Genomic DNA, 25339 nt, shown 5'->3' with positions numbered 1-25339 from the left:
CCACTGTAAAGTGGTTGATTTGCCGCATCTAACATTTCATAAAACTTTTTTGAATCTATGTTAGGTTCTTCATCTTCATCATCATGAGCTACGAATGCATCAGTTACCATATCATGAACCCTATCATAATCTACCATCGGCTGATCCTCCTGATGGTAACTATGTGCATTATGCAATTGATGATCAACCGGTTCTTCTTGAAAGTTGCTATTACTACTACTAGCTTCATTCTGATCATAACTATAACCTTCTCCATGTTGAAACCAGATATAATAATTTGGCGTGAAACCTCTATTTACTAAATGCTTCCAAACATTTTCACGATTTGCCAACTTTGAATTGTTACATTTCCTACAAGGACAGAATATTTTACCGCTTTCTTGGGCGAGCGGTGTAGAATCTGCTTGATGCATAAAACGCTCCAACCCAGCAAGATATTCTTTCGTCACTCTCCCGTTAGCATCTCTATGCATATACATCCACCTCCGCAACTCGAAAATATTTCCCAAGCCCGACATTTTTTTCACGTTTTTTTTCTTGTTGGTGTGCTTAAAATTATGTTCAAACCTCCATATATATAGAAAATTTTCGAATCTGGTAGTTGAATTTTGCTAGGAATTTACGACGAAAAATTAGGTTGGTGGCAAAAAAAACGTGTTAAGTTTGTGGATTTCTCGTTCTTTCCTCGTAAGTTATTTCCTCGTAAAAATCATGCTAAAATTACGACGAATTTGCGACGAAACACATTTTTCTCGGAAAAACCACGTCAACTTACGACGATTCTACGAGGAAAAGCTTTACTCGGTATTTTACAAGGCCATTACGAGGAAACTTTATTTCCTCGCAATTTCATCGTTAAGTCATCGTAATTTCACGAGGAATAGTTTTCCTCGTTAAATTTCCTTGCTAAAACTGTGTTTTCTTGTAGTGTGTTAGTTTAAGTTATTTATATAATATTCATTTTGTTTTATTTTTTTTTTGGAAATATCGACTTTTTTGAAAAAGGAAATTAAAAATATGATTTATCATATTCTAATTGGTCGTTTTAAATCCTATGTGGACGCTTTCAATAACTTATAGCCTTAACTTTTATATAGTAATCACAACTCAATATATGGTAGTCGGCGATCCCAAAAGATTAAACTACCTCTTGATTACAAATAAAAAAAGTTGTTTATTACAATTTTTTTAATTAATTATTTATTAAAGATTTATTATTGAAATTTATAGTTATTTAAAATGAAAATAAAGAATATTTTTAATAAGAAGTTATATATCACAAAAAGCTAAAAGAACATCTAATTAAATTCAATATTTTTTCACACACAAAATAAAACACAGCAAAATATAAGAATTTTTGAGGAAGATATAAGAATTATATCATTAATACATTTAAAAAGTTACTCGAGATATATGCTTGCAATCTCATATTTCTAGTTACATTTTAACCCCTTGTATAGAATCTATAGATTGTAATATTTCATTTTCCGAATCTATTGGTAACTCTTTTTTGGTAAAAATATATTGGTAACTTAAGGAAAACTGTATATAATTTATAATCCTAGCTACGATTTGGTTACTCTTTAACTATGGTAACAAATATTTTAGTTACAAAATACAAATTATAATCTTTAATTTTATGAATTTCTTCTACTTTTTTGTTAGAAAGAAAAAATATGTTTCCTAAATCTTGGTTAGTTCATTAAAACACATTATTTCAATTATTACTTATAAATCATAGAAAAAGAATTACATGTAAAAAAAAGAAGAAGAAATATTCAAAAAAGAAAATCCAGATTTATATAAACATGAAGCTAAAAATCCATATTTGGAATGAAAAAGTTTGGGTGAGATCAATGGAACACATTTTAGTCCATGTCTTGTTGGAATATTGGAAGGACCATATGTCTTGGGTAGGCCAGTGTTTCTTGGAAACGCAAAGGCGATTGTCGAGGATGCAGATGGTGACGGACCAAGGGTCAAGAACATGGGCAAAGGGAGCATCACAGATGACATGAAAAGTTTCAGTGTGAAGATCAAAAGACAAAACCTTGGGTTCTTCTTCACAATCGGTGAGCCAGTAAAGGGAGCCATCTAAATAAACGGGATCGGTGTGAGGATTAGGGGTGAAGGGAGAAGCAGGGTGAACGTACCTCCAGAGTTGAGTGGTAAAATCGAAAACTTCGCAAGTGGTGACGTTGTCTAGGCCAAAACCGGATGAGTTGGTTAGAAAAACAGGCTTGTAAGTGCCGGTGAGTTTGTTTTTACTGAAACCAAGCTTAGGAGTTGGGGTGTCTTTGTTCAACCTGTGGAGTATGAGGTTTTGAATGTTGGAGAGAGGGAAAGTTTGACGCCATCTAGTGGCGGGATTCATCACGACGCAGACACTCGGGTTGTAGATAGAGTAGAGGCATAATAGACCGTCGCAATTACTATGACAGACCGAAGTGCCCCCCCAATTAGTAGGCACATGGACCGTATAAGCAGATGATGATCCAAACGCAAATCTTCGAGCATCTAAATCATTAACTCTTTTGACGAGACGACCATCATCATCATAAACATTAGTGGACACGAAAAGGACGTCTGGACCGCCTCGTGACATATGGATCAACTGTTGTCTTTCCTGGAAACGTCAGGAATCGATTGCAGATTTCAGCTTCTTGGACACCGTCCTGAATCTCAGCAGAGATTTTACCGGAAGTCTCTCAAGTATCAGCTCTACAACATCCTCTGGGAGACGCAGCAATTCTTCGCCATGTCTTTTCAATGTTCTTCTTGTTTTGAACGGGAACATCTTTTGTATATCTCTCGTCGTCTCGTCTGCTGATATAAATTTGGAAAACAAAAAGGAAAATTTCCTTTCCTCTTTTTTTTTTTTAAATTTCATTCACCAGACTAGTTTAAAGGTTAGTAGAATACTTTAAATATATAACAAAGGATTTGCGAATATATTTATCTTATCTGATGTGTCCGGTTGAAGCAAAAAACATAGGTTCTTTTAGAACAAATGCTAGAATATACTACAAGGGGTAAAAAAAATATAATATGGGCCTCTTATTTTTTTTTGACATATGTTATTAACATATGTCTGTTTGTTCACTAATGTTTAGGCGTCCAAATTGTATTTTTTTTAGTTAATTCAGTTTAGTTCCGGTTTGGTTATGATTTTTGATTTCGGTTCAAAAAATATAGGAACCGTTCAAATAACAATGTGAGAAACCCGATAAATTTTTAAGTTCAATTCGAGCGTGTGATGCAGGACTTTTCAAGGGTCCAAGATCAAATCAATGTAGTATAAAAGATTGTCGAACCAATCCTAGGTGATTCTAAAGCAAAGGGAATGCAAGTTCATGCTTAAGCTAAGTGCAATCCGGTTTTAAAGATGGTATGAACTAAGAACTAATAAGCTAATGCAATAAAGTAATGATCTTTCTTTCTCAATATGAAGCAAGAGGACTCATGGGGCTAGGAATTTGATCTAGGGTGATGTAGATCCAATCTAAGGGTGGCAAGGTATCAATCAAACACTTTCCTTATGCCTAGACACTAAGCTAAACAAGCTCTATCTCTAGATGAATGTTCTTTTGGTAAAGCAACTCAAGCATCTAATCTCTTAGGTTGAATGTTACTAAAGCAAACACGGAGAACAAGTCCAATAGCAATCTTAATTCCTTTAGCAACTAATCTCTTAGGTAAAGCAAGCTAAAAGCATTGAAGAGTTGGTTCAGGCATTTCATCATACACCTTGTGGGCAGGAAATGCCTAGAGATCTATTTTAGTATGATCACGACTAAAATAGCATTGAGAACTCTCAACAAGCAAGGAAACAAGTAAATCTAACACTAAACACCCTAGATCTTCCCTAATCACCCTTAATCACCCTAGCCCATGAATCCAAGATTAGTCTACTCACTAATAGACATGAATAACCCCAAAACCATGGATGATTCAAGGTTAAACATGATTAGAGAGCAAAATAATCAAGCAAAGATAAGAAATTATGATCAAGATTAGATCTTTATCCCAAAAGTGGCTTTTGGTTAGATAAAAAACAAGATCCTCCCAAATTTTGGTCTAAAAAGTATTTATAGAAGACTAAAACTCGAGCTGGGTCAACCCAACAAGCCTGGTTTGACCCACAAAAACATAGATATTTTTCTCCGTAGTGACTAGAAAAGGTCGCTACCGGAGGTTGCTACGACTATAGCAACTTGTCTTGCCCGCTACGTGTGGCCGCTAGGATACTTGAACGCATAGGGACCTCGTGAAATCGCTATGTCTGGCCGATGTAGAAGGCACTTCAATTCTAGCGGTCTCTCCAGCCCGCTACGTGTGGCCGCTAGGATACTTGGGTGCCTCAGGTTTTCAGCTCTATCTTCTGTAACGACCAGCCTTTGCCGCTACGCCTAGCCGCTAGGATCCTTCAACGACTCATCTACATTTTTTGGGCATCAAAACACTCCTTTGGGCACAGAGTTCATCATGAAACTCTCTCCAACACCTGATAAGGACTAATGCATGGAAATGCAACCTAAACATGTGTAAATGCTATTCCAAAAGACCAATGTGCACAAGAAAAGATAATTAAAACAATGTAAATATGCAAGATATCAACTCCCCCAAACTTGTTCTTTACTTGTCCTCAAGTGACTTTGCAAGAACTCATAAGGAAAAGATGTTTGAAGGTGGGAACTCATAGCCAAAAATAACACTTCCTAGCACTCAACTTAAAATCCTAAACAAACATAGCAAATAGCATGAGCATCTTCTTTATTATACTCTAGCTTCTCGAGGTCTATCCATACTCTTTTGCCTCTACTCAAGTTGCAATACTCATCGCCAACAAGTTCTTTCAACCAGCTCTCACATTGATTCACACACACACACACACAAGGTGAATTCTCACAAATAAACACATGATCTCAATCATTTGGCTAGTTAAGCATGGTCTAATATGAATGAAGAGAGGGGTTCAAATGTTTTCATTTAAAGGTGGTTATCACTCGAAACAAGGAGCTTGATCATTATGCAAAATTTATCTAAGATTAGAAGCAACTCATGTATATATAGATTCATTCTCATCATTCTACCCCTTTTATAAGTGACAACAAGTTCTACCCTTTTATCATCATCTCAAAAGCAAAATAAACCCCTCACATCACTCACCCAATGGACAACTCTCTTTTTCTTTGGACTCAACTAACTAGGGACTTTTATTCACTTTTTACAAGCTCTAACTCTTTTTCATTTCCTTCCCCAACTTTTCTTTGATTCTTTTCCTTTTTCTTTCTTTTTTTTTATTTTATTTTTTATTTTTATAAGGGGGAAGGTTCTTTGTTGCATAATCTAGAGCTTCATACTTCCTTTTTGTCCCTAGAGTTTCCTTTACTATTGATACCCTTTTTGCTCATCTCTCTCATCTTTCTGATGTCTCGAGTTTTAACCCGATTATCTAACTGCAAGTGCACAGTAAAGTACGCAGTAGTAATACGGGATCGAATCCACAGGGACCGATGATCACACGTAGAGTTGCAGACAAGTTAATAGCTACAGCGAATCAAAATATATTTTTGATGATTTTTATTTAATTTTCTCTAGTGTCACAAAGCATAAACAAGCATATAAAAAGATGATTTAAACGATTTGAAAACTATTTTAAAACAAACGTTGGGCATTGGGAATTCTCAGGAATTTCTTTTTAATCAAGATACAATTAATGGAAGACACAGGGATATATTAAGAACCGTCTAGAACTCAAACACGATATTAGAATTAACCTACTTCCGTAGCGCTAATTCTCTATGTTATAGAAATCTCCACACTAACTTCCGCTGAGTTTCAATTTCTAAACAAGCATTAAGAACAGGTTCAATATGTTCACAAAGCGCAATAACATCAACTTCCGAGGGTTAAGGACACTTTGCTCATCTAAAGTATTTTCGGAAGTTCAAACAATCACTTTCGGTGCATCAAACAATCTGAAATCATGAACTAAGTGATCAATTCAGTTCAAGCAGTAAGAAATCCATTAGATGAAGAACCAAAACGTAATCCCTTAGTCTACACACGTTTTATGGATCAAAACATCAAGAAATCCCCTATGAGAACCCCTAAACCCAACTAGATGACTACTCACACATAACTAAGCAAGAACAAAACGATTTTGATGAAGAAAACATGATAAGATTGTATTAAAACAGAGTAAAGGTTCAGAAGATCTTCTCCAAATGGTTTTGAGATGAACTCCTTTACAAATCTTCACAAATCACACCAAAACAAGTACAAAACACTCAAATCTTCTCTCTAGAACTTGTAAATCTCCTCCTTGGTCGCCCCTGGTCTTTTCTGAGTCTCAAAGGTCGAGTTCTTCTCTGAATTATTGAGGGGAGTGGGTAAAAAGGAGTGAAAAGCTCGTTTGTGCGTGTGGAGCCCGTAGCGCCTGAGATCGGTCGATCCACATGACTCGGATCGGTCGATCTCGTGTATGAAAGCCTGGGATCGGTCGATCCAGGTAGCCCGGATCGGTCGATCTCGTGCTCTGTGCGATCAATACTTCATTCGGTCCATTGTTCGGTCCATCTTGCTTCTGAATAAATCCCGAATGCGTTCTTTTCTTTCAAGCTATCTAGTAACCTGCATATTACACTTAAGAACACCAAAACGCATCAAATAGACCAAAACATTAATTAAAACCGACCATTTAATTGCTACAAAACGAGTTTAAAACCGTTAAAAACACGGAATATCAACTCCCCCAGACTTGAATCTTTGCTTGTCCTCAAGTAAAGAGGATTAAAATTTGGGAGCTCACTAACCCTCAGTAGACCTTACCTTGTGATTTCGCTAACCACTTAAATCAGAGACTGTCAAGGCATTCATTCCAAATCCCCACCAAGACCGCGCAAACCTTTCCATATTTCAGACCTGCAAGTCTCAGTTTCAAGTAATCAACTCTTTACATTCATTAAAAAGGGCGTGACCTTTCCACCAAAGATATCTCCATCAGGTATAACGGGCTCGGTGTTTGGGAGGCTGTTTTAGTGTTTAATTAGGTGAGGCTCAAGTGTTTGTGGGTATCAGCGATATCAAAAAAAAATGCAAAACATTATGCAAAATCGCTGGAGAGACCGAGTATATTGATAACCATGTTTTCGAACTGCTCAAGTCTCAAATGATCAAAACCCAACAAATCTCAAACTCTAACCCCAAATTTAAACAAAGCATCATCTCTAGTACACAAAATAAAAATAAAATGTCTAAATCAAATATACTGAATGAGATATAAACATGAACTTTTTTTTTTTTTTTTTTTTTTTTTTTTTTTTTTTTTGGACCGATTACTTGCAAATGTTTGTGGTAATCGATCGAATCATTTTTTTTTTTTTTTTTTTTTTTTTTTTTTTTTTTGAAAACAATTATACAAACCGAAATCGAATATATACACTGCGATGCAATCACACACTTACAAACCCAATTTTTCTATTTACACCTCTAGACACACAGGTCCGTGTCTAACCACCTAAATGTTCCGATCCTACCTAAGCAGTCGGATGAACCATGTCTACCCTAATCTCTCCATTGTTTTTGCACATGTATGCACATATGATCAGTGTGTAAGAATGCATGGAGATGAAATAAAAGGGTAAGGTGTAGGTGAGGTACCAAACTATTGATGAGTCTGGCCATTCAGGATTAGTAAAGAATGGTAAAATGTGGTAAAGAAAATCCTGAATGTGTATATGGTGTACCGTTTCCTGATGTTGATTCCTGGTCAAAAGAAATTAAATTCATTAATGGTCAAAAATAGTTGAATCGATTACAATTCACCGAGACTTGATAAAAGATTTAAAGAGAGGTTGCTTGGTCAAGTGGTTCCTCGGTTTGTCTGCGCTAACAGTCCTGAAAAATGGTCAATATGAAATGTAATGCACAACACACAAGGAAATAGTCTAATAATCATCACAGGGTCCGAGAAAAATACGGAGAGAGTTTTTTTTTTTTTTTAAAACACAAAGAAAATAAAAGAAATAAAAGCAATATGGTACATAAGTAGCATCCTCCCCCAGACTTACTTCACACCGTCTCGGTGTGAAAAATAATTCCAAGAGAGATTACCGATCAGGCGTTGCGGTCAGTACGCCTCTTGGAGCGCCTCTCCAAGGCTCCATCATCATCAGAGTCCTCCGCTGCCTCAGGTCCAGCAGCGGTGTCGTGAGCGCTTGAGTCGTCATCGCCTTAGATCGACCGATCCATACGTGTCGGATCGACCGATCTCTTACATGGATCGCCCGTTCTGTTTCTTTGGATCGATCGATCTCTGCCTGATCGTGATACATGCCTGAAAATCATCTAAAAACACAACCAAAAATCAATTCACACAAGAAAACATAATCACAAAAGAGAAAGAAAATCAAACCATGTGGGTTGCCTCCCAGTCAGCGCTTGTTTAAAGTCGCGAGCCTGACTATTTTGTTGTCCTTAGGCGAGATCGGGTTCCGATAAAGGAATGTTGGTTCCTTCTTCGGGTTTTGCATCTGTGAAGTAAGGTTTTAGCCTCTGCCCATTGACGGTGAATTTCCTCCCATTGTCTTCCAAGACAACAGCTCCATAAGGTCTAACCTCTGTGATGGTGAAAGGTCCGGACCAACGAGACTTAAGCTTTCCAGGAAATAGCTTGAGTCTAGAGTTGAACAGAAGGACTTTGTCTCCAGCAGCGAAGTCTCTCGGGATTATCTTTCTGTCATGCCATGCCTTAGTTCTTTCCTTGTAGATTTTGGTGTTCTCATAGGCGTTCAACCGAATCTCGTCCAGCTCGTTCAACTGAACCATCCTCCTTTCTGCTGCGGTTTTAATGTCGAAGTTCATCAACTTCGTTGCCCAAAAACCACTGTACTCCAATTCCACAGGTAGGTGACAAGACTTTCCATAGACCAGATTAAAAGGAGTGGTGCCCAAGGGAGTCTTGTAGGCGGTTCTATACGCCCATAAGGCGTCATCAAGCTTCACAGCCCAGTCTTTCCTTGTTTTGCCTACAGCCTTCTCCAAAATCCCTTTGATTTCTCGGTTCGATATTTCAACCTGCCCACTTGTCTGAGGATGATAAGGTGTAGCTACCTTATGCTTTACTCCATGTTTCTTCAGCAGTTTATCGAACGTCTTGTTGATGAAGTGAGAGCCTCCATCACTAATAACCACTCTCGGGATCCCGAATCTTGGAAAAATGACTGTCTTGAACATTTTCTTGACAACACTAGAGTCATTTGTCTTGCTGGCTACTGCTTCCACCCACTTGGAGACATAATCAACCGCAACCAGGATGTACTCATTTCCATAAGAAGATGGGAAAGGGCCCATAAAATCAATTCCCCATACATCAAAAACTTCAACTTCAAGGATGAAATTTTGGGGCATCTCATTTCTCTTACTGATGTTGCCCTTCCGCTGACATGCATCACACTTTGAGACAAACTCATGGGCGTCTCTGAAAAGTGTAGGCCACCAGTAACCAGCCTGCAGGACCTTAGAAACCGTCTTGAATGTTGCAAAATGGCCTGCGTATTCTGAACTGTGGCAGTGGAAAAGAATCCCTTGCATCTCATTCTCCAGAACACATCTCCTGAATAAACCATCTGAGCATCTCTTGTAGAGGAAGGGATCATCCCAGTAGTAGTGGTTCACATCTCTCATGAACTTCTTCCTCTCATATCCCTTCAGGTTCGGTGGTTCAATTCCAGCACATAGGTAGTTTGCAAAGTCTGCAAACCATGGGAGATCATCCTGAATTTGTCTCATGGCACAGCAATCAGCCTGATCCAAATACTCATCCTCCAGCAAGGTGATCACATAGACATTCTCCTCGGGTAATGTATCATCCAGTGGTGTTTCAGCTTCCACTCTCATTCGGGAAAGATGATCTGCCACTCCATTTTCTGCTCCTCTCTTGTCTCTGATCTCAATATCAAACTCCTGTAGGAGTAAGATCCACCTTAAGAGTCTCGGTTTAGCATCTTTTTTCGTCATCAGGTACTTCAAGGCTGCATGATCTGTGTGCACAATTACTTTCGAGCCCACCAAATAGGACCTGAACTTCTCGAAAGCATAAACTACTGCCAGCAACTCCTTCTCAGTGGTAGCATACTTGATTTGAGCATCATCAAGCGTTCGGCTGGCATAATAGATCACATGGAGTTTCTTGTCTTTTCTCTGCCCCAAAACAGCTCCAATCGCGTAATCACTTGCGTCACACATTATTTCAAATGGCAAGTCCCAATCTGGTGGCTGCACAATGGGAGCACTGACTAGAGACTTCTTGAGAATCTGAAACGCAGCGAGGCAGTCAGCATCAAAAACAAACTTCGCTTCTTTGCACAGCAGACGGGTGAGTGGCCTCGCTATCATAGAGAAGTCTTTGATAAACCTCCTGTAGAAACCGGCATGTCCCAGAAAACTCCGAATATCCCTCACTGTCCTGGGAGGCTGTAGGCTGGTCATAACTTCAATCTTTGCTTTGTCAACCTCGATACCCTGCTCTGATATCCTGTGACCCAAAACAATGCCATCTTTCACCATGAAATGACACTTCTCCCAATTTAACACCAAGTTCTTCTCCTCACATCTTTCCAGCACCTTGCACAGATTAGCAAGGCAGTCGCTAAATGAAGAACCGTAGACTGAGAAATCGTCCATAAAAACCTCCATAATGTCCTCAATAAGATCAGTAAAGATCGACATCATGCATCTCTGGAAAGTGGCAGGAGCATTGCACAATCCGAAAGGCATTCTCCTGTAGGCAAAAGTACCGTATGGGCAGGTGAATGTTGTCTTCTCTTGGTCGTCTGGATGAATGGGTATCTGAAAGAACCCGGAGTAGCCATCGAGAAAACAGTAGTAGGGGTGGTTGGCTAGTCTTTCCAGCATCTGGTCAATGAAAGGAAGTGGGAAGTGGTCCTTCCTTGTGGCTGAGTTTAGCTTCCTGTAGTCAATGCACATCCTATGCCCTGTGACTGTTCTGGTAGGAATCAGCTCATCCTTCTCATTTGTGATGACAGTGATGCCACCCTTCTTAGGAACCACATGAACCGGGCTCACCCAAGTGCTGTCTGAAATTGGGTAGATCACCCCTGCACTCAACAGCTTTAGAATCTCCTTTTTCACAACTTCCATCAGTTTGGGATTCAGTCTTCGCTGGTGCTCTATGGACGTCTTTGACTCATCCTCCAAGTGAATCTTGTGCATGCAAAGATCTGGAGAAATACCTGTAATATCATCCAAAGAGTACCCCAATGCTTTTCTATACTTTCGCAATTTTGAAAGAAGCAAAGCGGTCTCCACATTATTCAGGTTAGCACAAATAATAACAGGATATGTGGAATTCGGTCCCAAGAATGCATACCTCAGCCCAGCTGGGAGGGCTTTAAGTTCCACCTTTGGAGCATTCTCCTCACTCCAATCTGGTTGGGAGGATGACGGTTTGACGGTTTTATCGGTGCCTGAGTCTTCAAGGCTGACATAGGCGACATGCTTCTCAATCGGTGAGGCTGAATCCAAAATCTCAGAAAATCCAACCACTTCTTGGTTCATGAACCCGAACTCACTCTCCCTTTGGGTCAATGCGACTTGTAGAGGATCATCAGTGTGCAACTCTTCATCCATTTCCTCCACCAGTTCAGTCAATGTATCAACCCAGAAAGTCTGTCCATCAATAGTCGGATTTTTCAGCACCTTCTCCACATTGTATCTCATCGCCATGTCTCCTAGACGTAAGTCTATATGCCCATTCTGTACATCAATCATGGCTCCAGCAGTAGCTAAAAACGGTCTGCCCAAAATGAGAGGATCTTTAGGTTCCTCTTCCAGCTCCAGAACTACAAAATCGGTAAGCACGTATCCCTTTCCAACACCAACAGGGATGTTCTCTAGTACACCGACTGGTCTTCGCACTGATCGGTCAGCAAGGACCAAGGAGATCCTTGTAGGTTTGTAGTTCGTCATGCCTAGCCTCTCAGAGACAGAGAAAGGCATTAGGCTCACTCCTGAACCCAGATCGCAGAGACTCTTCTCAAAAGTAAGTGATCCAATGCGGCATGGTAGAACAAATGCTCCGGGATCTTCACGCTTTTTAGGCATGACATTTTGTAGAACTGCGCTACACTCCTCATTGAGCATCAACACACCCCGCTCTAGGCTCATCTTATCGGTAAGAATCTCCTTCATGTACCTTTTAAGAGAAGGTACCATCTTCACCGCTTCAACAAATGGCAATCTCACATGTAACTCCCCAACAAGGTTCTTTAGCTTCTCGTACTCACGTTCTTTGATCTTCTGCCTTGGTCTGGATGGGTATGGAGCCTTAGGAACATAAGCAGGAGGCGCCACATACACCTCTTCAGGTTCAGAGGAATTTGGCTTTGTCGACACGGGATCGGTCGATCCAGATGGACCGGATCGGTCGATCTCCTTCCCCTTGGATCGGTCGATCTGTTCTTGAGATCGGTCGATCTCTTTCTCTTTCGATTCCTCAATCGTTTTTCCACTCCTAAGTGTTATAGCATTCACAAACTCCTTTGGATTCGTCTCTGACTTCCCTGGTAGAAATCCAGGTGCTGTTCTGCTGCTGGAGGCGGTTTGAGCAACTTGCTTTTCCAAAACTTTCAAATGGGTGTTCAAAGCTTCGAACTTCCCATTAAGCTCTCCATACATGTTATCCACCTTGGTGTTTATCTCTGCAGTGCTATTCTTCTGACCTTCTAGCACCATTTGCAGCATCTTCTTAATTTCGTTATCCTGAGAAGGCTGTGACGAAGAGGCATTTCCTTGATTCTGATAGTTGTTGTACTGCTGCCTTTGCTGAAATCCTGAGTTGCCCGAGTTGTTCCCCTGATATTGATTTCTGTTCTGAAATCCTTGGTTGAACACACTCTGGTTCTGATTCTGGTTCTGCCTGTTTCCTGCCTGAGGGTAGGACTGATGTTGTGGATTCTCCACATTGTTGCTCCGGTAAGACAGATTATTTTGCTGATTTTGATTCCACCCAAGGTTCTGATTGTAGCCTCTGTTGTAGTTTCCTTGACCACCAATGTAGTTCACATCAGCCTGCATATCACTTGAATCATCACCAACAGCTTCTTGTGAGGAACGATAGCCTTGCTCCTCCACAAATTTCACAGATTTCTGATCTCTCTTGAGAAGCATCTCAATCTTGGCATTCAACTCATCTATCTTCTTGGATTCATAACCAACACCCTTCTGGCTGGTATCAAACCTTGACTTGCGGTTTGCTTTGCTGGATGACAGGTTGTTCAACAAGGTGTAAGCTTCTTCAACAGTCTTGGTCATGAAATCACCATTACTTGCTGTGTCCATGGCATCTTGACTCTCTTCATGAACTCCATTATAGAAAATGTTCAGCAAACTCACATCAGTGTAGCCATGGTGAGGGCAGTCCTGTGTGTACTCCTTGAAACGCTCCCAAGCCTCATGAAAGCTTTCTGAATCAAGCTGCTGAAAGCTTCCAATTCTGCTTCTCAGATATGTGGACCTTGACTTGGTGAAGAAATGCTGTAGAAAAGCAGCTCTTGTCTCTTCCCATGTAGTAAGAGATCCTGGAGGGATGGACTTTAACCATCTGATAGCTTTATCAGCTAAGGAAAACGGGAACAACCTGCATTTCAAAGCGCCTTGAGGAACTCCATTATGTCTGCTGGTGTCACAGACTCGCTCAAAATGCTCCAAGTGATACATCGGGTCCTCAGACGGGTTTCCATGAAACGGATTTTTCTCCACCAAATTAATGAGACCAGTCTTGATCTCAAAGTCTCTTCTCTCAATGGGAGGTGGGCGAATCCCAGAACGATCGGCATAGAATGCATCTGGTGTATCATAATGTGCAAGCGTCATCCTAGGCATGCCATAGTCTCCAGCCTGTTGTCTTGCAGCTACACCAGCCTGCTGATTATCACCAGCATTGTTGCCTTCTCGTTCATTTACAGGAATTGGATTTTGCGGGTTGTCCTGAAATTGGTCTTCTTGGTGTTCAGCCATTTCAACCTCTTCAGCGGACTCAAGTCTTTTCTTTTTCACTTGTCTCTCTAGGCGGCCGAGCTCTAACTCCAAAGGTATTAAATTCGATGATCCTTTGCTTCTAGTATGAAATCCGCTCATTCACCTGAAAACACAAACAGAAAGAGAAAGACAGAAACATTAGACAAAATAAAAAAAATGCTATAGTCTTAAACTGATCATTAACTCTAGGGTGACCAAATGGTCCCCGGCAACGGCGCCAAAAACTTGATGTCTCGAGTTTTAACCCGATTATCTAACTGCAAGTGCACAGTAAAGTACGCAGTAGTAATACGGGATCGAATCCACAGGGACCGATGATCACACGTAGAGTTGCAGACAAGTTAATAGCTACAGCGAATCAAAATATATTTTTGATGGTTTTTATTTAATTTTCTCTAGTGTCACAAAGCATAAACAAGCATGTAAAAAGATGATTTAAACGATTTGAAAACTATTTTAAAACAAACGTTGGGCATTGGGAATTCTCAGGGATTTCTTTTTAATCAAGATACAATTAATGGAAGACACAGGGATATATTAAGAACCGTCTAGAACTCAAACACGATATTAGAATTAACCTACTTCCGTAGCGCTAATTCTCTATGTTATAGAAATCTCCACACTAACTTCCGCTGAGTTTCAATTTCTAAACAAGCATTAAGAACAGGTTCAATATGTTCACAAAGCGCAATAACATCAACTTCCGAGGGTTAAGGACACTTTGCTCATCTAAAGTATTTTCGGAAGTTCAAACAATCACTTTCGGTGCATCAAACAATCTGAAATCATGAACTAAGTGATCAATTCAGTTCAAGCAGTAAGAAATCCATTAGATGAAGAACCAAAACGTAATCCCTTAGTCTACACACGTTTTATGGATCAAAACATCAAGAAATCCCCTATGAGAACCCCTAAACCCAACTAGATGACTACTCACACATAACTAAGCAAGAACAAAACGATTTTGATGAAGAAAACATGATAAGATTGTATAAAAACAGAGTAAAGGTTCAGAAGATCTTCTCCAAATGGTTTTGAGATGAACTCCTTTACAAATCTTCACAAATCACACCAAAACAAGTACAAAACACTCAAATCTTCTCTCTAGAACTTGTAAATCTCCTCCTTGGTCGCCCCTGGTCTTTTCTGAGTCTCAAAGGTCGAGTTCTTCTCTCTATTATTGAGGGGAGTGGGTAAAAAGGAGTGAAAGGCTCGTTTGTGCGTGTGGAGCCCGTAGCGCCTGAGATCGGTCGATCCACATGACTCGGATCGGTCGATCTCGTGTATGAAAGCCTGGGATCGGTCGATCCAGGTAGCCCGGATCGGTCGATCTCGTGCTCTGTGCGATCAATACTTCATTCGGTCCATTGTTCGGTCCATCTTGCTTCTGAATAAATCCCGAATGCGTTCTTTTCTTTCAAGCTATCTAGTAACCTGCATATTACACTTAAGAACACCAAAACGCATCAAATAGACCAAAACATTAATTAAAACCGACCATTTAATTGCTACAAAACGAGTTTAAAACCGTTAAAAACACGGAATATCACTTTCTCACTCCCCAAACCCAAGATATTGACATTTAGAACACATAAACCCCTCTCACCATCCCCAAATGCTAGCTCATTATGCTAGCAAGAGATGAGAATAAATCTATGTCGCCTCCAATACTCTCAAGATTTTGCACATGAAAAGCTATCAAAAGAGGCCTCACTCATGCAATTCAATGTAGGCTTCAAAGAATGGCCAGGGTTCAAGGGTAAGAAAGTGTCATTTGGGTTAACAAAGAGTGGTACAATGGGGAAAGATAACCCAAATGTGTATGAGACCCATGATCAAGTATGCAAATGCCCATATGCAAGAGAGATTAAGTTCATTCAAGCCAAGTTCAGGTTGGAGCTGATCTTAAGAACAATGTCAATATCAAGCAAGCAAACAAGTTTCAAGAAGAGTTTTCAAGGCTCGAAGCATGCAAGTCTTTCAAAAGATGCTTAAGCTACTTGATATGTTTAACTAGGGTGTCAAATTCAGTGAAAACCAGTGTTCTATACAAGGCAATATCAATCAGCTGCTCCATATGCAAGTGAATGCATCCTATATGCTATAGACTCAATCCTAAGAATACAAGTGATGCAACTACATGATTCAAAAATTTCAAATTTTTTTTTTTGGTTTTTCTATGCATATATGTATTCACAATGCATGAGACTCAAATTAATCAAAGCAAACATGATCAAATACTTGGTACCTTCCACATACTTAAATCACACAGTCTTTGTGTGAGTAAGGGAAAGATACCCAAAGGAAAGCAATATGCAAAGATAAACTGGTATATACAATGGAAAGGTTTGAGTGGTACCTCAAGCGGAGAGGAGGAGGAGGATCCTTCCCGCTTTCAAGAGTGATGGTGAGGATATGAGAGAGAAGCTCTTGAAGCTTGATTGGATCATTCTGGAGCTGAGGAGTGATGATGACCCTTGCACTTGCAAATGGCTTAGACCTTCCCTTGCACTTGATTTTGTACTCAATGGCCCCATCCTTAAGCTTCATTGGGTGGAGAGTGAGAGTGTGAGGAGTCTTATCAAGAGGTGGAGGATGAGGTTCTTTCACAATCTTCTTCTTGTCATGAGCAGCCTTTGTCGCTCTACTCACCTCCTCCCTTTTAGCACTTTCCAAGTGCTCATCACACAGCTCTTTAGAGGACTTTCCAGCAAGACCTTCTTTCTCAATACCAACCCCTTCAGCATTGGTCTTCTCAATGGAGGATGCTCCACAAGTGATTGTTCCACAATACTCAGCTTTCATCTTTGGGGGTTGTAGTGGATAGGAGACATCTTTGTTCACATTTAGGAGTGTGACCTTCTTGTTGGCAAAGTCTATGCAAGCTCCCACTGTTGTGAGGAATGGAGTGCCAAGGATCAATGAGACTCTCTTCTCAGTAGCCATCTTCAGAACAGTGAGGTCTATAGGAATGGTGCATGCTCCAATCTTCAAAAGGAAGTCCTTGATGAGACCAATAGGGGTTGTAGAAGAGGAATCTCCAAACTGTAGGGAAGATGTGTTTGGCTCCATGCTCTCAATCCCTAGACTCTTCATCATCTCCTTTGAGATCACATTCACACTTGCACCAGAATCAACAAGACCATCATCAAAAGTGAGCTTACCAAGGTAGCAAGGCAAGGTGAACATCCCTTGAAACTCAAGCTTAGGGAGGGATTTTGGAGGGATTGGTGGATCAATCTTCAGAATGGAGATGTCCAAAAGCTCGACCACTTCAGCTTGGTGGTCTAGAATGTCCTTGATGAGCATCATCTGGACATGAGCTTCACGCATACCCGAGATTTTTGGAAGTCTGGCCCCAACATCACTAAGATCTTTCCTGAACTTGGAGAGCACCTTCTTCTGAGCTTTGGTGAAAACTCTTTGGGGGAAAGGGAGCTTATCATAGGGTGATAGCTCAACCTCAGTGGCTTCCTCTAGCTTAACCTTGTTCAGCTTGTTGTCAGCTCTCTTCTCAACTTGATTCTTAGCCTTGTGCTCAGCTCTTTGCAGATTCGTTGCTTCAACCTTCCTGGCAGCGTCCTTCACAATCTGTGCTTCGGTTGTGGCCACAACAAATCTCTCAACTTCCCCAAACTCAGTTCCAAATACCAGTCTTTCAATCTCATCCTCCTCTTTCTCATGATCACTCAGCTCAATCTCTGGAGAAGTAGTGGAGAAGACAACATTGCAAGACTCCTTAGGGTTCTTTTCTGGTTTCCCTGGTAGAGACCTCATTGGCTGCTTGGAGGATGAAGGCATAGAAGCAACTTGACTCTCCAAAGCCTTGAGATGAGAGGCAAGTCGCATGTACTTGTTGTTGAGGTCAGAATAGTTCCCATCAATCTTTGCATGGATGTTCTTGAACTCATAAATCATGGTCTTCTCATTTCTGGCCTGAAATTCCAAGAGTTGCTTGAACATAGAATCCACACTTGAATATGGAGCTTGAGCTTTAGAATAGCTTCCTTGAGTCTGAGGAGACTGGTTGGCTTGAGGATAGTTCTGTTTGGCTTGGTAACCTCCTTGTTGATTGTTGTAGTAAGGCCTTTGCTGATAGTTGTTTTGGTACTGAAAATTGGGCTCTTTCCTGTACCATGTGCCATTAGCATTGATGAAGCACAACTCCTCTTGGCCTTCTAAACCATCAACCTCATTGACCTTAGGAGGAACCTCTTGACTAGGACCACCCACAAAGTTCATCTGCTCCTTTTTAGCTTGGTTGGAAAGAAGCAAATTCATCTTGTCTTGTAAGGACTTGATCTCTTTCTTTGTCTGTTGATCATCACTTCTGTTGACCCTATCATGCTCCTCACTGTAGACTGAGTCACTCTTGGTCATGTTCTCTACCAGTTCTTCTGCCTCTTCCTCAGTTCTTCCCAAAAAGAAACCATTGCTGGCAGTATCAAGCTTGTTTCTGCACTGTGGTAGAGCTACTCTAAGCAAACTCTCCTTGGTGAAGCCATGATGTGGGCATTGAGACCAATAGCCCTTGAACCTCTCCCATGCTTCACTAAATCCCTCTAGGTTCTTCTACTGAAAGCTAGAGATCTCATTCCTGATTTTGGATGTCCTTGAGGTAGAGAAGAACTTCTCTAGGAATGCCCTCTTGCACTCAGTCCAAGTTGTGATAGAGTCACTTGGAAGAGCCTTCTTCCATTGATGTGCTTTGTCTCCCAAAGAAAAAGGGAACAGCTTCAACTTGAATGCATCTTCAGAATCAACCTAGAACGTGGCAACAACGCCAATTTGATGCAGGACTTTTCAAGGGTCCAAGATCAAATCAATGTAGTATAAAAGATTGTCGAACTAATCCTAGGTGATTCTAAAGCAAAGGGAATGCAAGTTCATGCTTAAGCTAAGTGCAATCCGGTTTTAAAGATGGTATGAACTAAGAACTAATAAGCTAATGCAATAAAGTAATGATCTTTCTTTCTCAATATGAAGCAAGAGGACTCATGGGGCTAGGCATTTGATCTCGGGTGATGTAGATCCAATCTAAGGGTGGCAAGGTATCAATCAAACGCTTTCCTTATGCCTAGACACTAAGCTAAACAAGCTCTATCTCTAGATGAATGTTCTTTTGATAAAGCAACTCAAGCATCTAATCTCTTAGGTTGAATGTTACTAAAGCAAACACGGAGAACAAGTCCAATAGCAATCTTAACTCCTTTAGCAACTAATCTCTTAGGTAAAGCAAGCTAAAAGCATTGAAGAGTTGGTTCAGACATTTCATCATACACCTTGTGGGCAGAAAATGCCTAGAGATCTATTTTAGTATGATCAAGACTAAAATAGCATTAAGAACCCTCAACAAGCAAGGAAACTAGTAAATCTAACACTAAACACCCTAGATCTTCTCTAATCATCCTTAATCACCCTAGCCCATGAATCCAAGATTAGTCTACTCACTAATAGACATGAATAACCCCAAAATCATGGATGATTCAAGGTTAAACATGATTAGAGAGCAAGATAATCAAGCAAAGATAAGAAATTATGATCAAGATTAGATCTTTATCCCAAAAGTGGCTTTTGATTAGATAAAAAACAAGATCCTCCCAAATTTTGGTCTAAAAAGTATTTATAGAAGACTAAAACTCGAGTTGGGCCAACACAACAAGCCTGGTTTGACCCACAAAAACATAGATATTTTTCTCCGTAGTGACTAGAAAAGTTCTCTACCGGAGGTTGCTACGACTATAGCAACTTGTCTTGCCCGCTACGTGTGGCCGCTAGGATACTTGAACGCATAGGGACCTCGTGAAATCGCTATGTCTGGCCGCTGTAGAAGGCGCTTCAATTCTAGCGGTCTCTCCAGCCCGCTACGTGTGGCCGCTAGGATACTTGGGTGCCTCAGGTTTTCAGCTCTATCTTCTGTAGCGACCAGCCTTTGCTGCTACGCCTGGCCGCTAGGATCCTTCAACGACTCATCTACATTCTTTGGGCATCAAAACACTCCTTTAGGCACAGAGTTCATCATGAAACTCTCTCCAATACCTGTTAAGGACTAATGCATGGAAATGCAACCTAAACATGTGTAAATACTATTCCAAAAGACCAATGTGCACAAGAAAGGATAATTAAAACAATGTAAATATGCAAGATATCAGCGTGTGAATCTGAATAGCTATATGGAATTTTCGAAATTGATTTTGATTTAAGTATCTATATTTTCAATAGTTTGAAAAAAATATTTACACACTTATATGGGCAATATTTGGTTTTGTATTTTTTTTATGTTTTGTCGGGCTCAACAAAAGGGTTAGTAGAATTTGAATGATAGTGTTATTATCTTGCTCAGACAAATAAGTTAAACTTTGATCTTTGTGGATTTGTTTTCTTGTTCTTCATCCTAAACTAAAATGAGTTAAAAGTGACGAAAATCCAACTTACCCCATATGCTATAAATGTCATTAGCAACCAAACATGTAGTTGTAAACATATAACTTGATTCTTATGTTTACAAATAAATAAATTGACAAAAAATTCTTATGTTTTGCTTAACTGGCATGAGATCAAGATTTAAAAAAAAATAGAGTTAGTCCTAAATATAGTTTTTGACTCATGCTTACAAAGATTACAAGAAAATTGTGTTAGAAACAATGACAACACAAGTAAACACTCCCAAACGTTAAAACCGAAGCAAGTGTCGTTAAGTGTTAGTTTGGAAAAGAAACGTACGCGGTGGTTTCTTGACGACCACCTTGAGACCTGGTGCTGTAGAAGATTCCGGCTGGCTTACCAGCAAGTTGTTGAGTCCTCCAGAGGCCACCAGTTGCATCTAAGAATGCCTAGAACTGAGAAGCCATCATACTGAACCTTGTTGGGAAGCCAAAGACAAATCCATCAGCCTCCGCAAGGTCGCTGGGGGTGATAAGTGGAGCATCACTCCTTGGCGGTGCACTCAGTTTAGAGAGCAGATCTTCTTGGAGCGTCTCTGGTACCGGTCAAAAACAAATTCTATGCTTCAGTATGAATGTCTTCTTGTTTTTTTTTTGGAACACGAATGTCTTCTTGTTTCTTTGAGAGAATGCAAGTTAAATTTAAGGTAGCTGAAAACATGCATCAGTGAGATAATAAGTGTTAAATCATTCAAAAGATTCACATAGCCTAAAGAATGGTGGCAGATAAAAGACATTCACCAGTAAATAAAAATATAGAAATGTATTCCCTCTTTTATAGTTTCATTCAGACATAAACTTCAATTCTGAAGTCATCAGGTGTGTCTCCACAAATTAGAAAAATAAAAAAAAAATATATATTATCATTGGTCATAAAACATTAAGTGTTAATAAATTTTACATAAAAAACCGAAAATATCATATAATTTAGAATATAAAAATTACTCTAAAACGACTTATATTAAAAAAGGAGGGAGTAATAAATAAATAAATGAGTTCACTTTTGACACCAGCCAAGCATTTACTCAACCTAAATACGTCACACATAATAGGACTTGACTTATACTCACTTTTGACACCAACCAAGCATTTACTCAACCTAAATACGTCACACATAATAGGACTTGACTTCACTCACCAGGACAATCTTCAACTCTCCCACAAATAGAGCTAATTTATTGCTTCCTTTTTTTTCCGTGCAATATATTTTTGATCATGTGATGATGATAATCATGATATCATACGTATACAGTCTATTGTTCAAAACTAAACATACATATATATATATATATATATATATATATGATAGCATGCATATATTACTGGAATGAATAAATGAGACAAATGATCATAAGCTACAAAGTCTAATGATTAACAGCGAACAATAGAGTTAAAATATTAACCATAAGGTGCTTACATTAAGAAAACATAGATAATAACAATCATCTCAAGGTAAACTAATTAAGAACTAGAAGCACGATTTCCAGTAAGAGCTTTATTGATGTCGTTGTTACCAGCAGAAATCTCGACATTGTTATTATTGCTCTTCTTGGATAGATTGTGTTTGTTGTTATGAATCCAGACTTTAAGAACTCTTCTCCTAACTCCAATCTCTTGACAAAACTTCTGAACAACAGATTCCTCTTGTCTCTGCATCTTCCAACCAATCCTCTCCGCAAAACTCAGCATCTTCTCTTTCTGCTCCTGAGTAAACTTTGTCCTAAGCCTCTTCTTTTGATTATGTCCACCGTGATTGTACGGCGGTGGTGGCTGCTGAAATGGTATGTCTTCTTCTGACTCTGAGTTTGATACAGTTGTTGTTGCAACGCCAAGTGGCATGATCATTTGCTGTGGTAGCGGTGATCTGGTCATCTTGTGGTGGTGATGGAACATGGGATTTCTCTGTGGTTGGTTGTGGTGGTAAGGGGAAAAGTAGGTCTTATCTTCGCCTTCTATTTCTCTTCTATGGAAGTTTCTATGGCAGTGACAAGCTGAGCAAGTGAGAGCTTCTATGGAACCTTCTTCACCACTTGGCATAAACTCTCCACAACCATCAATAGCATGGCCTCCCGTGGAAGCTGCATGGTTCTTCAAACATTCCTTGTACTTGTTAACCACATGCTTCTCCTTGTTGTTGCTGATCATGATGTTGTAGCCCACATTGTGATGATCAGGATCGTCATGGTTTTGCCTAAAACCATTACCATTTGAGAGGACTATTAGTGGGTTTGGATGAGTAGAATTGGCAGGATTATGATGGCGATGATCATGATGACGGTGTATCATGTGTCCATGCCCACCATGAGTAGTGTTAATTGGAATAGGCATGTCATGTTCTTCTTGACTCGCAACTTCCATTATTTTGATCTTTCTCTGCAGAAGATAGTCAAGTTAATTAATAGTCTTATTTGGGTTTGCAAAAGTGTTTCTTTGTTTAGGGACAAAGACACTATAGTTAGGAAGAAAAAACCAAAGAGTAAAGATAATTAATGAGTAAGACCAAATGATTAAGCTACAAAAAGGCAAAAGCTTTCTTCACTACTCATTAAACCCATTTTAAAATACTTTGAAAACTAATTTGGAAGTTTCAAAAAGATAGAGAACAAATATACAAAAGAGAAAACCTTTATTGCAAGCATGCTTAAGCAAAAGCTGACAAACCAACTTTAAAAAAAGTCAGTTCAAGTAGGAGGTTGATGATAATCAAGAAGACAATTGAACCTAACAAAAAAAATGTATCATCAAACACACATATATTCTCTTCAAATCTAACGACAGTTTGAGATTAAGAGACTGAAGAACACATACCCTCGCAACCAGCAAAAGCAGCGCAACTTGCTTTTAATTACTATGCTTTGGAGCAACAAATTAAATCTGGTCTTCAGGAAAAAGTATCTAGACCATAGTGATCTGAGAGTTATAGGGAGATTGAGAAGTATTAAAGTTTTATTATGGTTTTGTAAAGTGAAAGACTTCCAAAAACGAAGAAGGAACTAAAGAGAGTGAAGAGAGTGAAGAGAGTGAGCGAAAGAGACAATTGTTTTCGATGTGAAGGCACTTCTTAAACTAAGGGATTCTGTGGAACCGTAGCATATTGGTTAAGGTTTAAAGGTTTCTACACTTATCTGAGGTTCGAATCTCAGACTATATAATTTATTACAGATTACAGGAAATTCAGGTTTCAATTCCTGGAAAAAACTATTTATTAAACAATTATGAAGACTACGGGAGAGGCTTACAAGAAATCTTCAACATGGTGCAAGTAAATCTGGCCAGGCGTGGATCTTCATAGGATGGCTCAGGTGATGCAGTTAGACATAGGTTCTCATAAGGCAAGTAGTATTGTCGGTTGCCGAATCGTCTATGTAGTTTTTCCCATATCATAATTGTAATGTCATAATAAATCAGCCTTAAAAAAAACTAAGGGATTTTAGGAGTATTAGTAGTGAAAGCCTAGAGAGAGAGACTACTTCTCGTTTTCTACAGAAAAGAGGAAAAACATCGTTACTTAGGGTCTTACTGGTTTAAACGCAGCGGTTGCGGAAGTTTGCGGATGCGGGTGGTTGTGGTTTCTAGCGGTTTTAAGAGATTTGTACGACTGGTTCTGCGGTTAGAAATTGGTGCGTTTGCGGGATACTTATGACTGGTTAACTACCAAATGTAGCTACAGTTAAATATTAAATTAACAATATTTACATTTTATATATTATAAGAATATCAAAAATCATAGTATAATAATAATTTATAGTTTTAAATTTTTAAAAATTATAGAATATATTTTTATTTTAAAATTTTATAATATTAACTAAACTAAAATATTATAGATATATTTTAGTATTTTTATAATTCCAATTTAAAATTTTTATTTTTATTTTTATATTTGTATTTAAATTTTTTTTAAAAAGAAAAAAAAATTATCCTCCCGCAACCGGTCGTAACCACAAACTCTAGCTGCAACCAGCTTTTGAATTTATGAGGTTTAGAGCAGGTTGAAACGGTTTAGAACGGTTTGAGTGATAGTTGCAAAAGTCTAATAACTGTTACCAACTGCAAAAACTGCGTTTGCGGGTGGTAACGGAGAAACCAGTCATAACCTTACTTGCATCATTTTGACCAAGTTTCAATTTATTAAAAGGTATAGGGAGGCGAACAATAAGCTTTTTTTTTAACAAGATTTAAAAGTTAGTGCATTATTTGTTTGCATTTTTCTGGTGAATGCAGTATTTACAATATAAAATATTGCAATCACTTATTTCTAAAGTTAACACTACGTACAAATATTCGATTAAAATAATTTGTTGTCAGCAATTTTTTTCGTCGGTTGTTGTCAACAATTAATATATATATATATAGTTAAAGATTAAAATATTACACCTATATAGTTAATAAATGAACCTTCAAATTCTCTCAAGGAAAAAATATCAAAGAGTTAGATAGGGGAAGAAAAAAGATGAGAGAATTGAAGATTATGGGAGATTGCTTGGCTTGAACTATCAGACATCAAATTTACAACAGTATAGAAACATGTCAGATACTTAGTGGGAAGAGTATTAAATCCGATAGACAAACAGAAAATCACAATAAATTACAATAGTATATAATATTGTTTTCAAATTACCTACTAAATGTTGGTATCATATATCAATACCTCCGTTAGAAAACGCGCCGGAGTGGCCGATTCCGCGCCGGAAAAGCGTTTGGCGGAACTCCGCTGCCGCGATTTTAACTCGGACCAGAAAAAAAAACGTATGCAATCTGGCATTTTCGAATCCAAAATCAGTAATAACCTCATAGATCTTTCATAGTTTAGTGTTAGTAATAGGTAAACTAAG

General features: G+C 39.1%; 2 protein-coding genes and 2 non-coding genes across 4 annotated transcripts; 2 read left to right on the top strand and 2 right to left on the bottom strand.

Annotated features, from left to right (window-relative positions):
• Window positions 1-1626: 1626 nt before the first annotated feature.
• Window positions 1627-2817, bottom strand: LOC106442192 (F-box protein At1g11270-like). The gene has a single exon (XM_048748193.1). It carries the CDS (start codon window positions 2603-2605, stop codon window positions 1799-1801), a length of 807 nt encoding a protein of 268 aa, XP_048604150.1. The 5' UTR covers window positions 2606-2817; the 3' UTR covers window positions 1627-1798.
• A 10609-nt stretch (window positions 2818-13426) lies between these two features.
• Window positions 13427-13533, top strand: LOC125582721. Its single transcript, XR_007320177.1, has one exon. It is a non-coding gene; the product is annotated as a small nucleolar RNA R71 (small nucleolar RNA).
• A 5029-nt stretch (window positions 13534-18562) lies between these two features.
• Window positions 18563-18669, top strand: LOC125582590. The gene has a single exon (XR_007320047.1). It is a non-coding gene; the product is annotated as a small nucleolar RNA R71 (small nucleolar RNA).
• A 3209-nt stretch (window positions 18670-21878) lies between these two features.
• On the bottom strand, window positions 21879-23643 carry LOC106379191 (zinc-finger homeodomain protein 3). The gene is made up of 2 exons (XM_013819198.3): window positions 23316-23643; window positions 21879-22880 (listed from the first exon to the last, which is right to left on the bottom strand). The coding sequence occupies exon 2, from the start codon at window positions 22863-22865 to the stop codon at window positions 21969-21971; it is 897 nt and encodes a 298-aa protein (XP_013674652.1). The 5' UTR covers window positions 22866-22880; window positions 23316-23643; the 3' UTR covers window positions 21879-21968.
• Window positions 23644-25339: the final 1696 nt, after the last annotated feature.

The sequence above is a fragment of the Brassica napus genome, chromosome C2 (assembly GCF_020379485.1).
Source record: "Brassica napus cultivar Da-Ae chromosome C2, Da-Ae, whole genome shotgun sequence".
NCBI lineage: Eukaryota > Viridiplantae > Streptophyta > Magnoliopsida > Brassicales > Brassicaceae > Brassica > Brassica napus.
This window is presented reverse-complemented; position numbering and strand designations above follow the sequence as displayed.

What these genes read in the sequence shown, in the direction of transcription:
- LOC106442192 (XM_048748193.1), bottom strand. Translation starts at nt 2,605, where the DNA reads ATGTCACGAGGCGGTCCAGACGTCCTTTTCGTGTCCACTAATGTTTAT.
- LOC106379191 (XM_013819198.3), bottom strand. Translation starts at nt 22,865, where the DNA reads ATGGAAGTTGCGAGTCAAGAAGAACATGACATGCCTATTCCAATTAAC.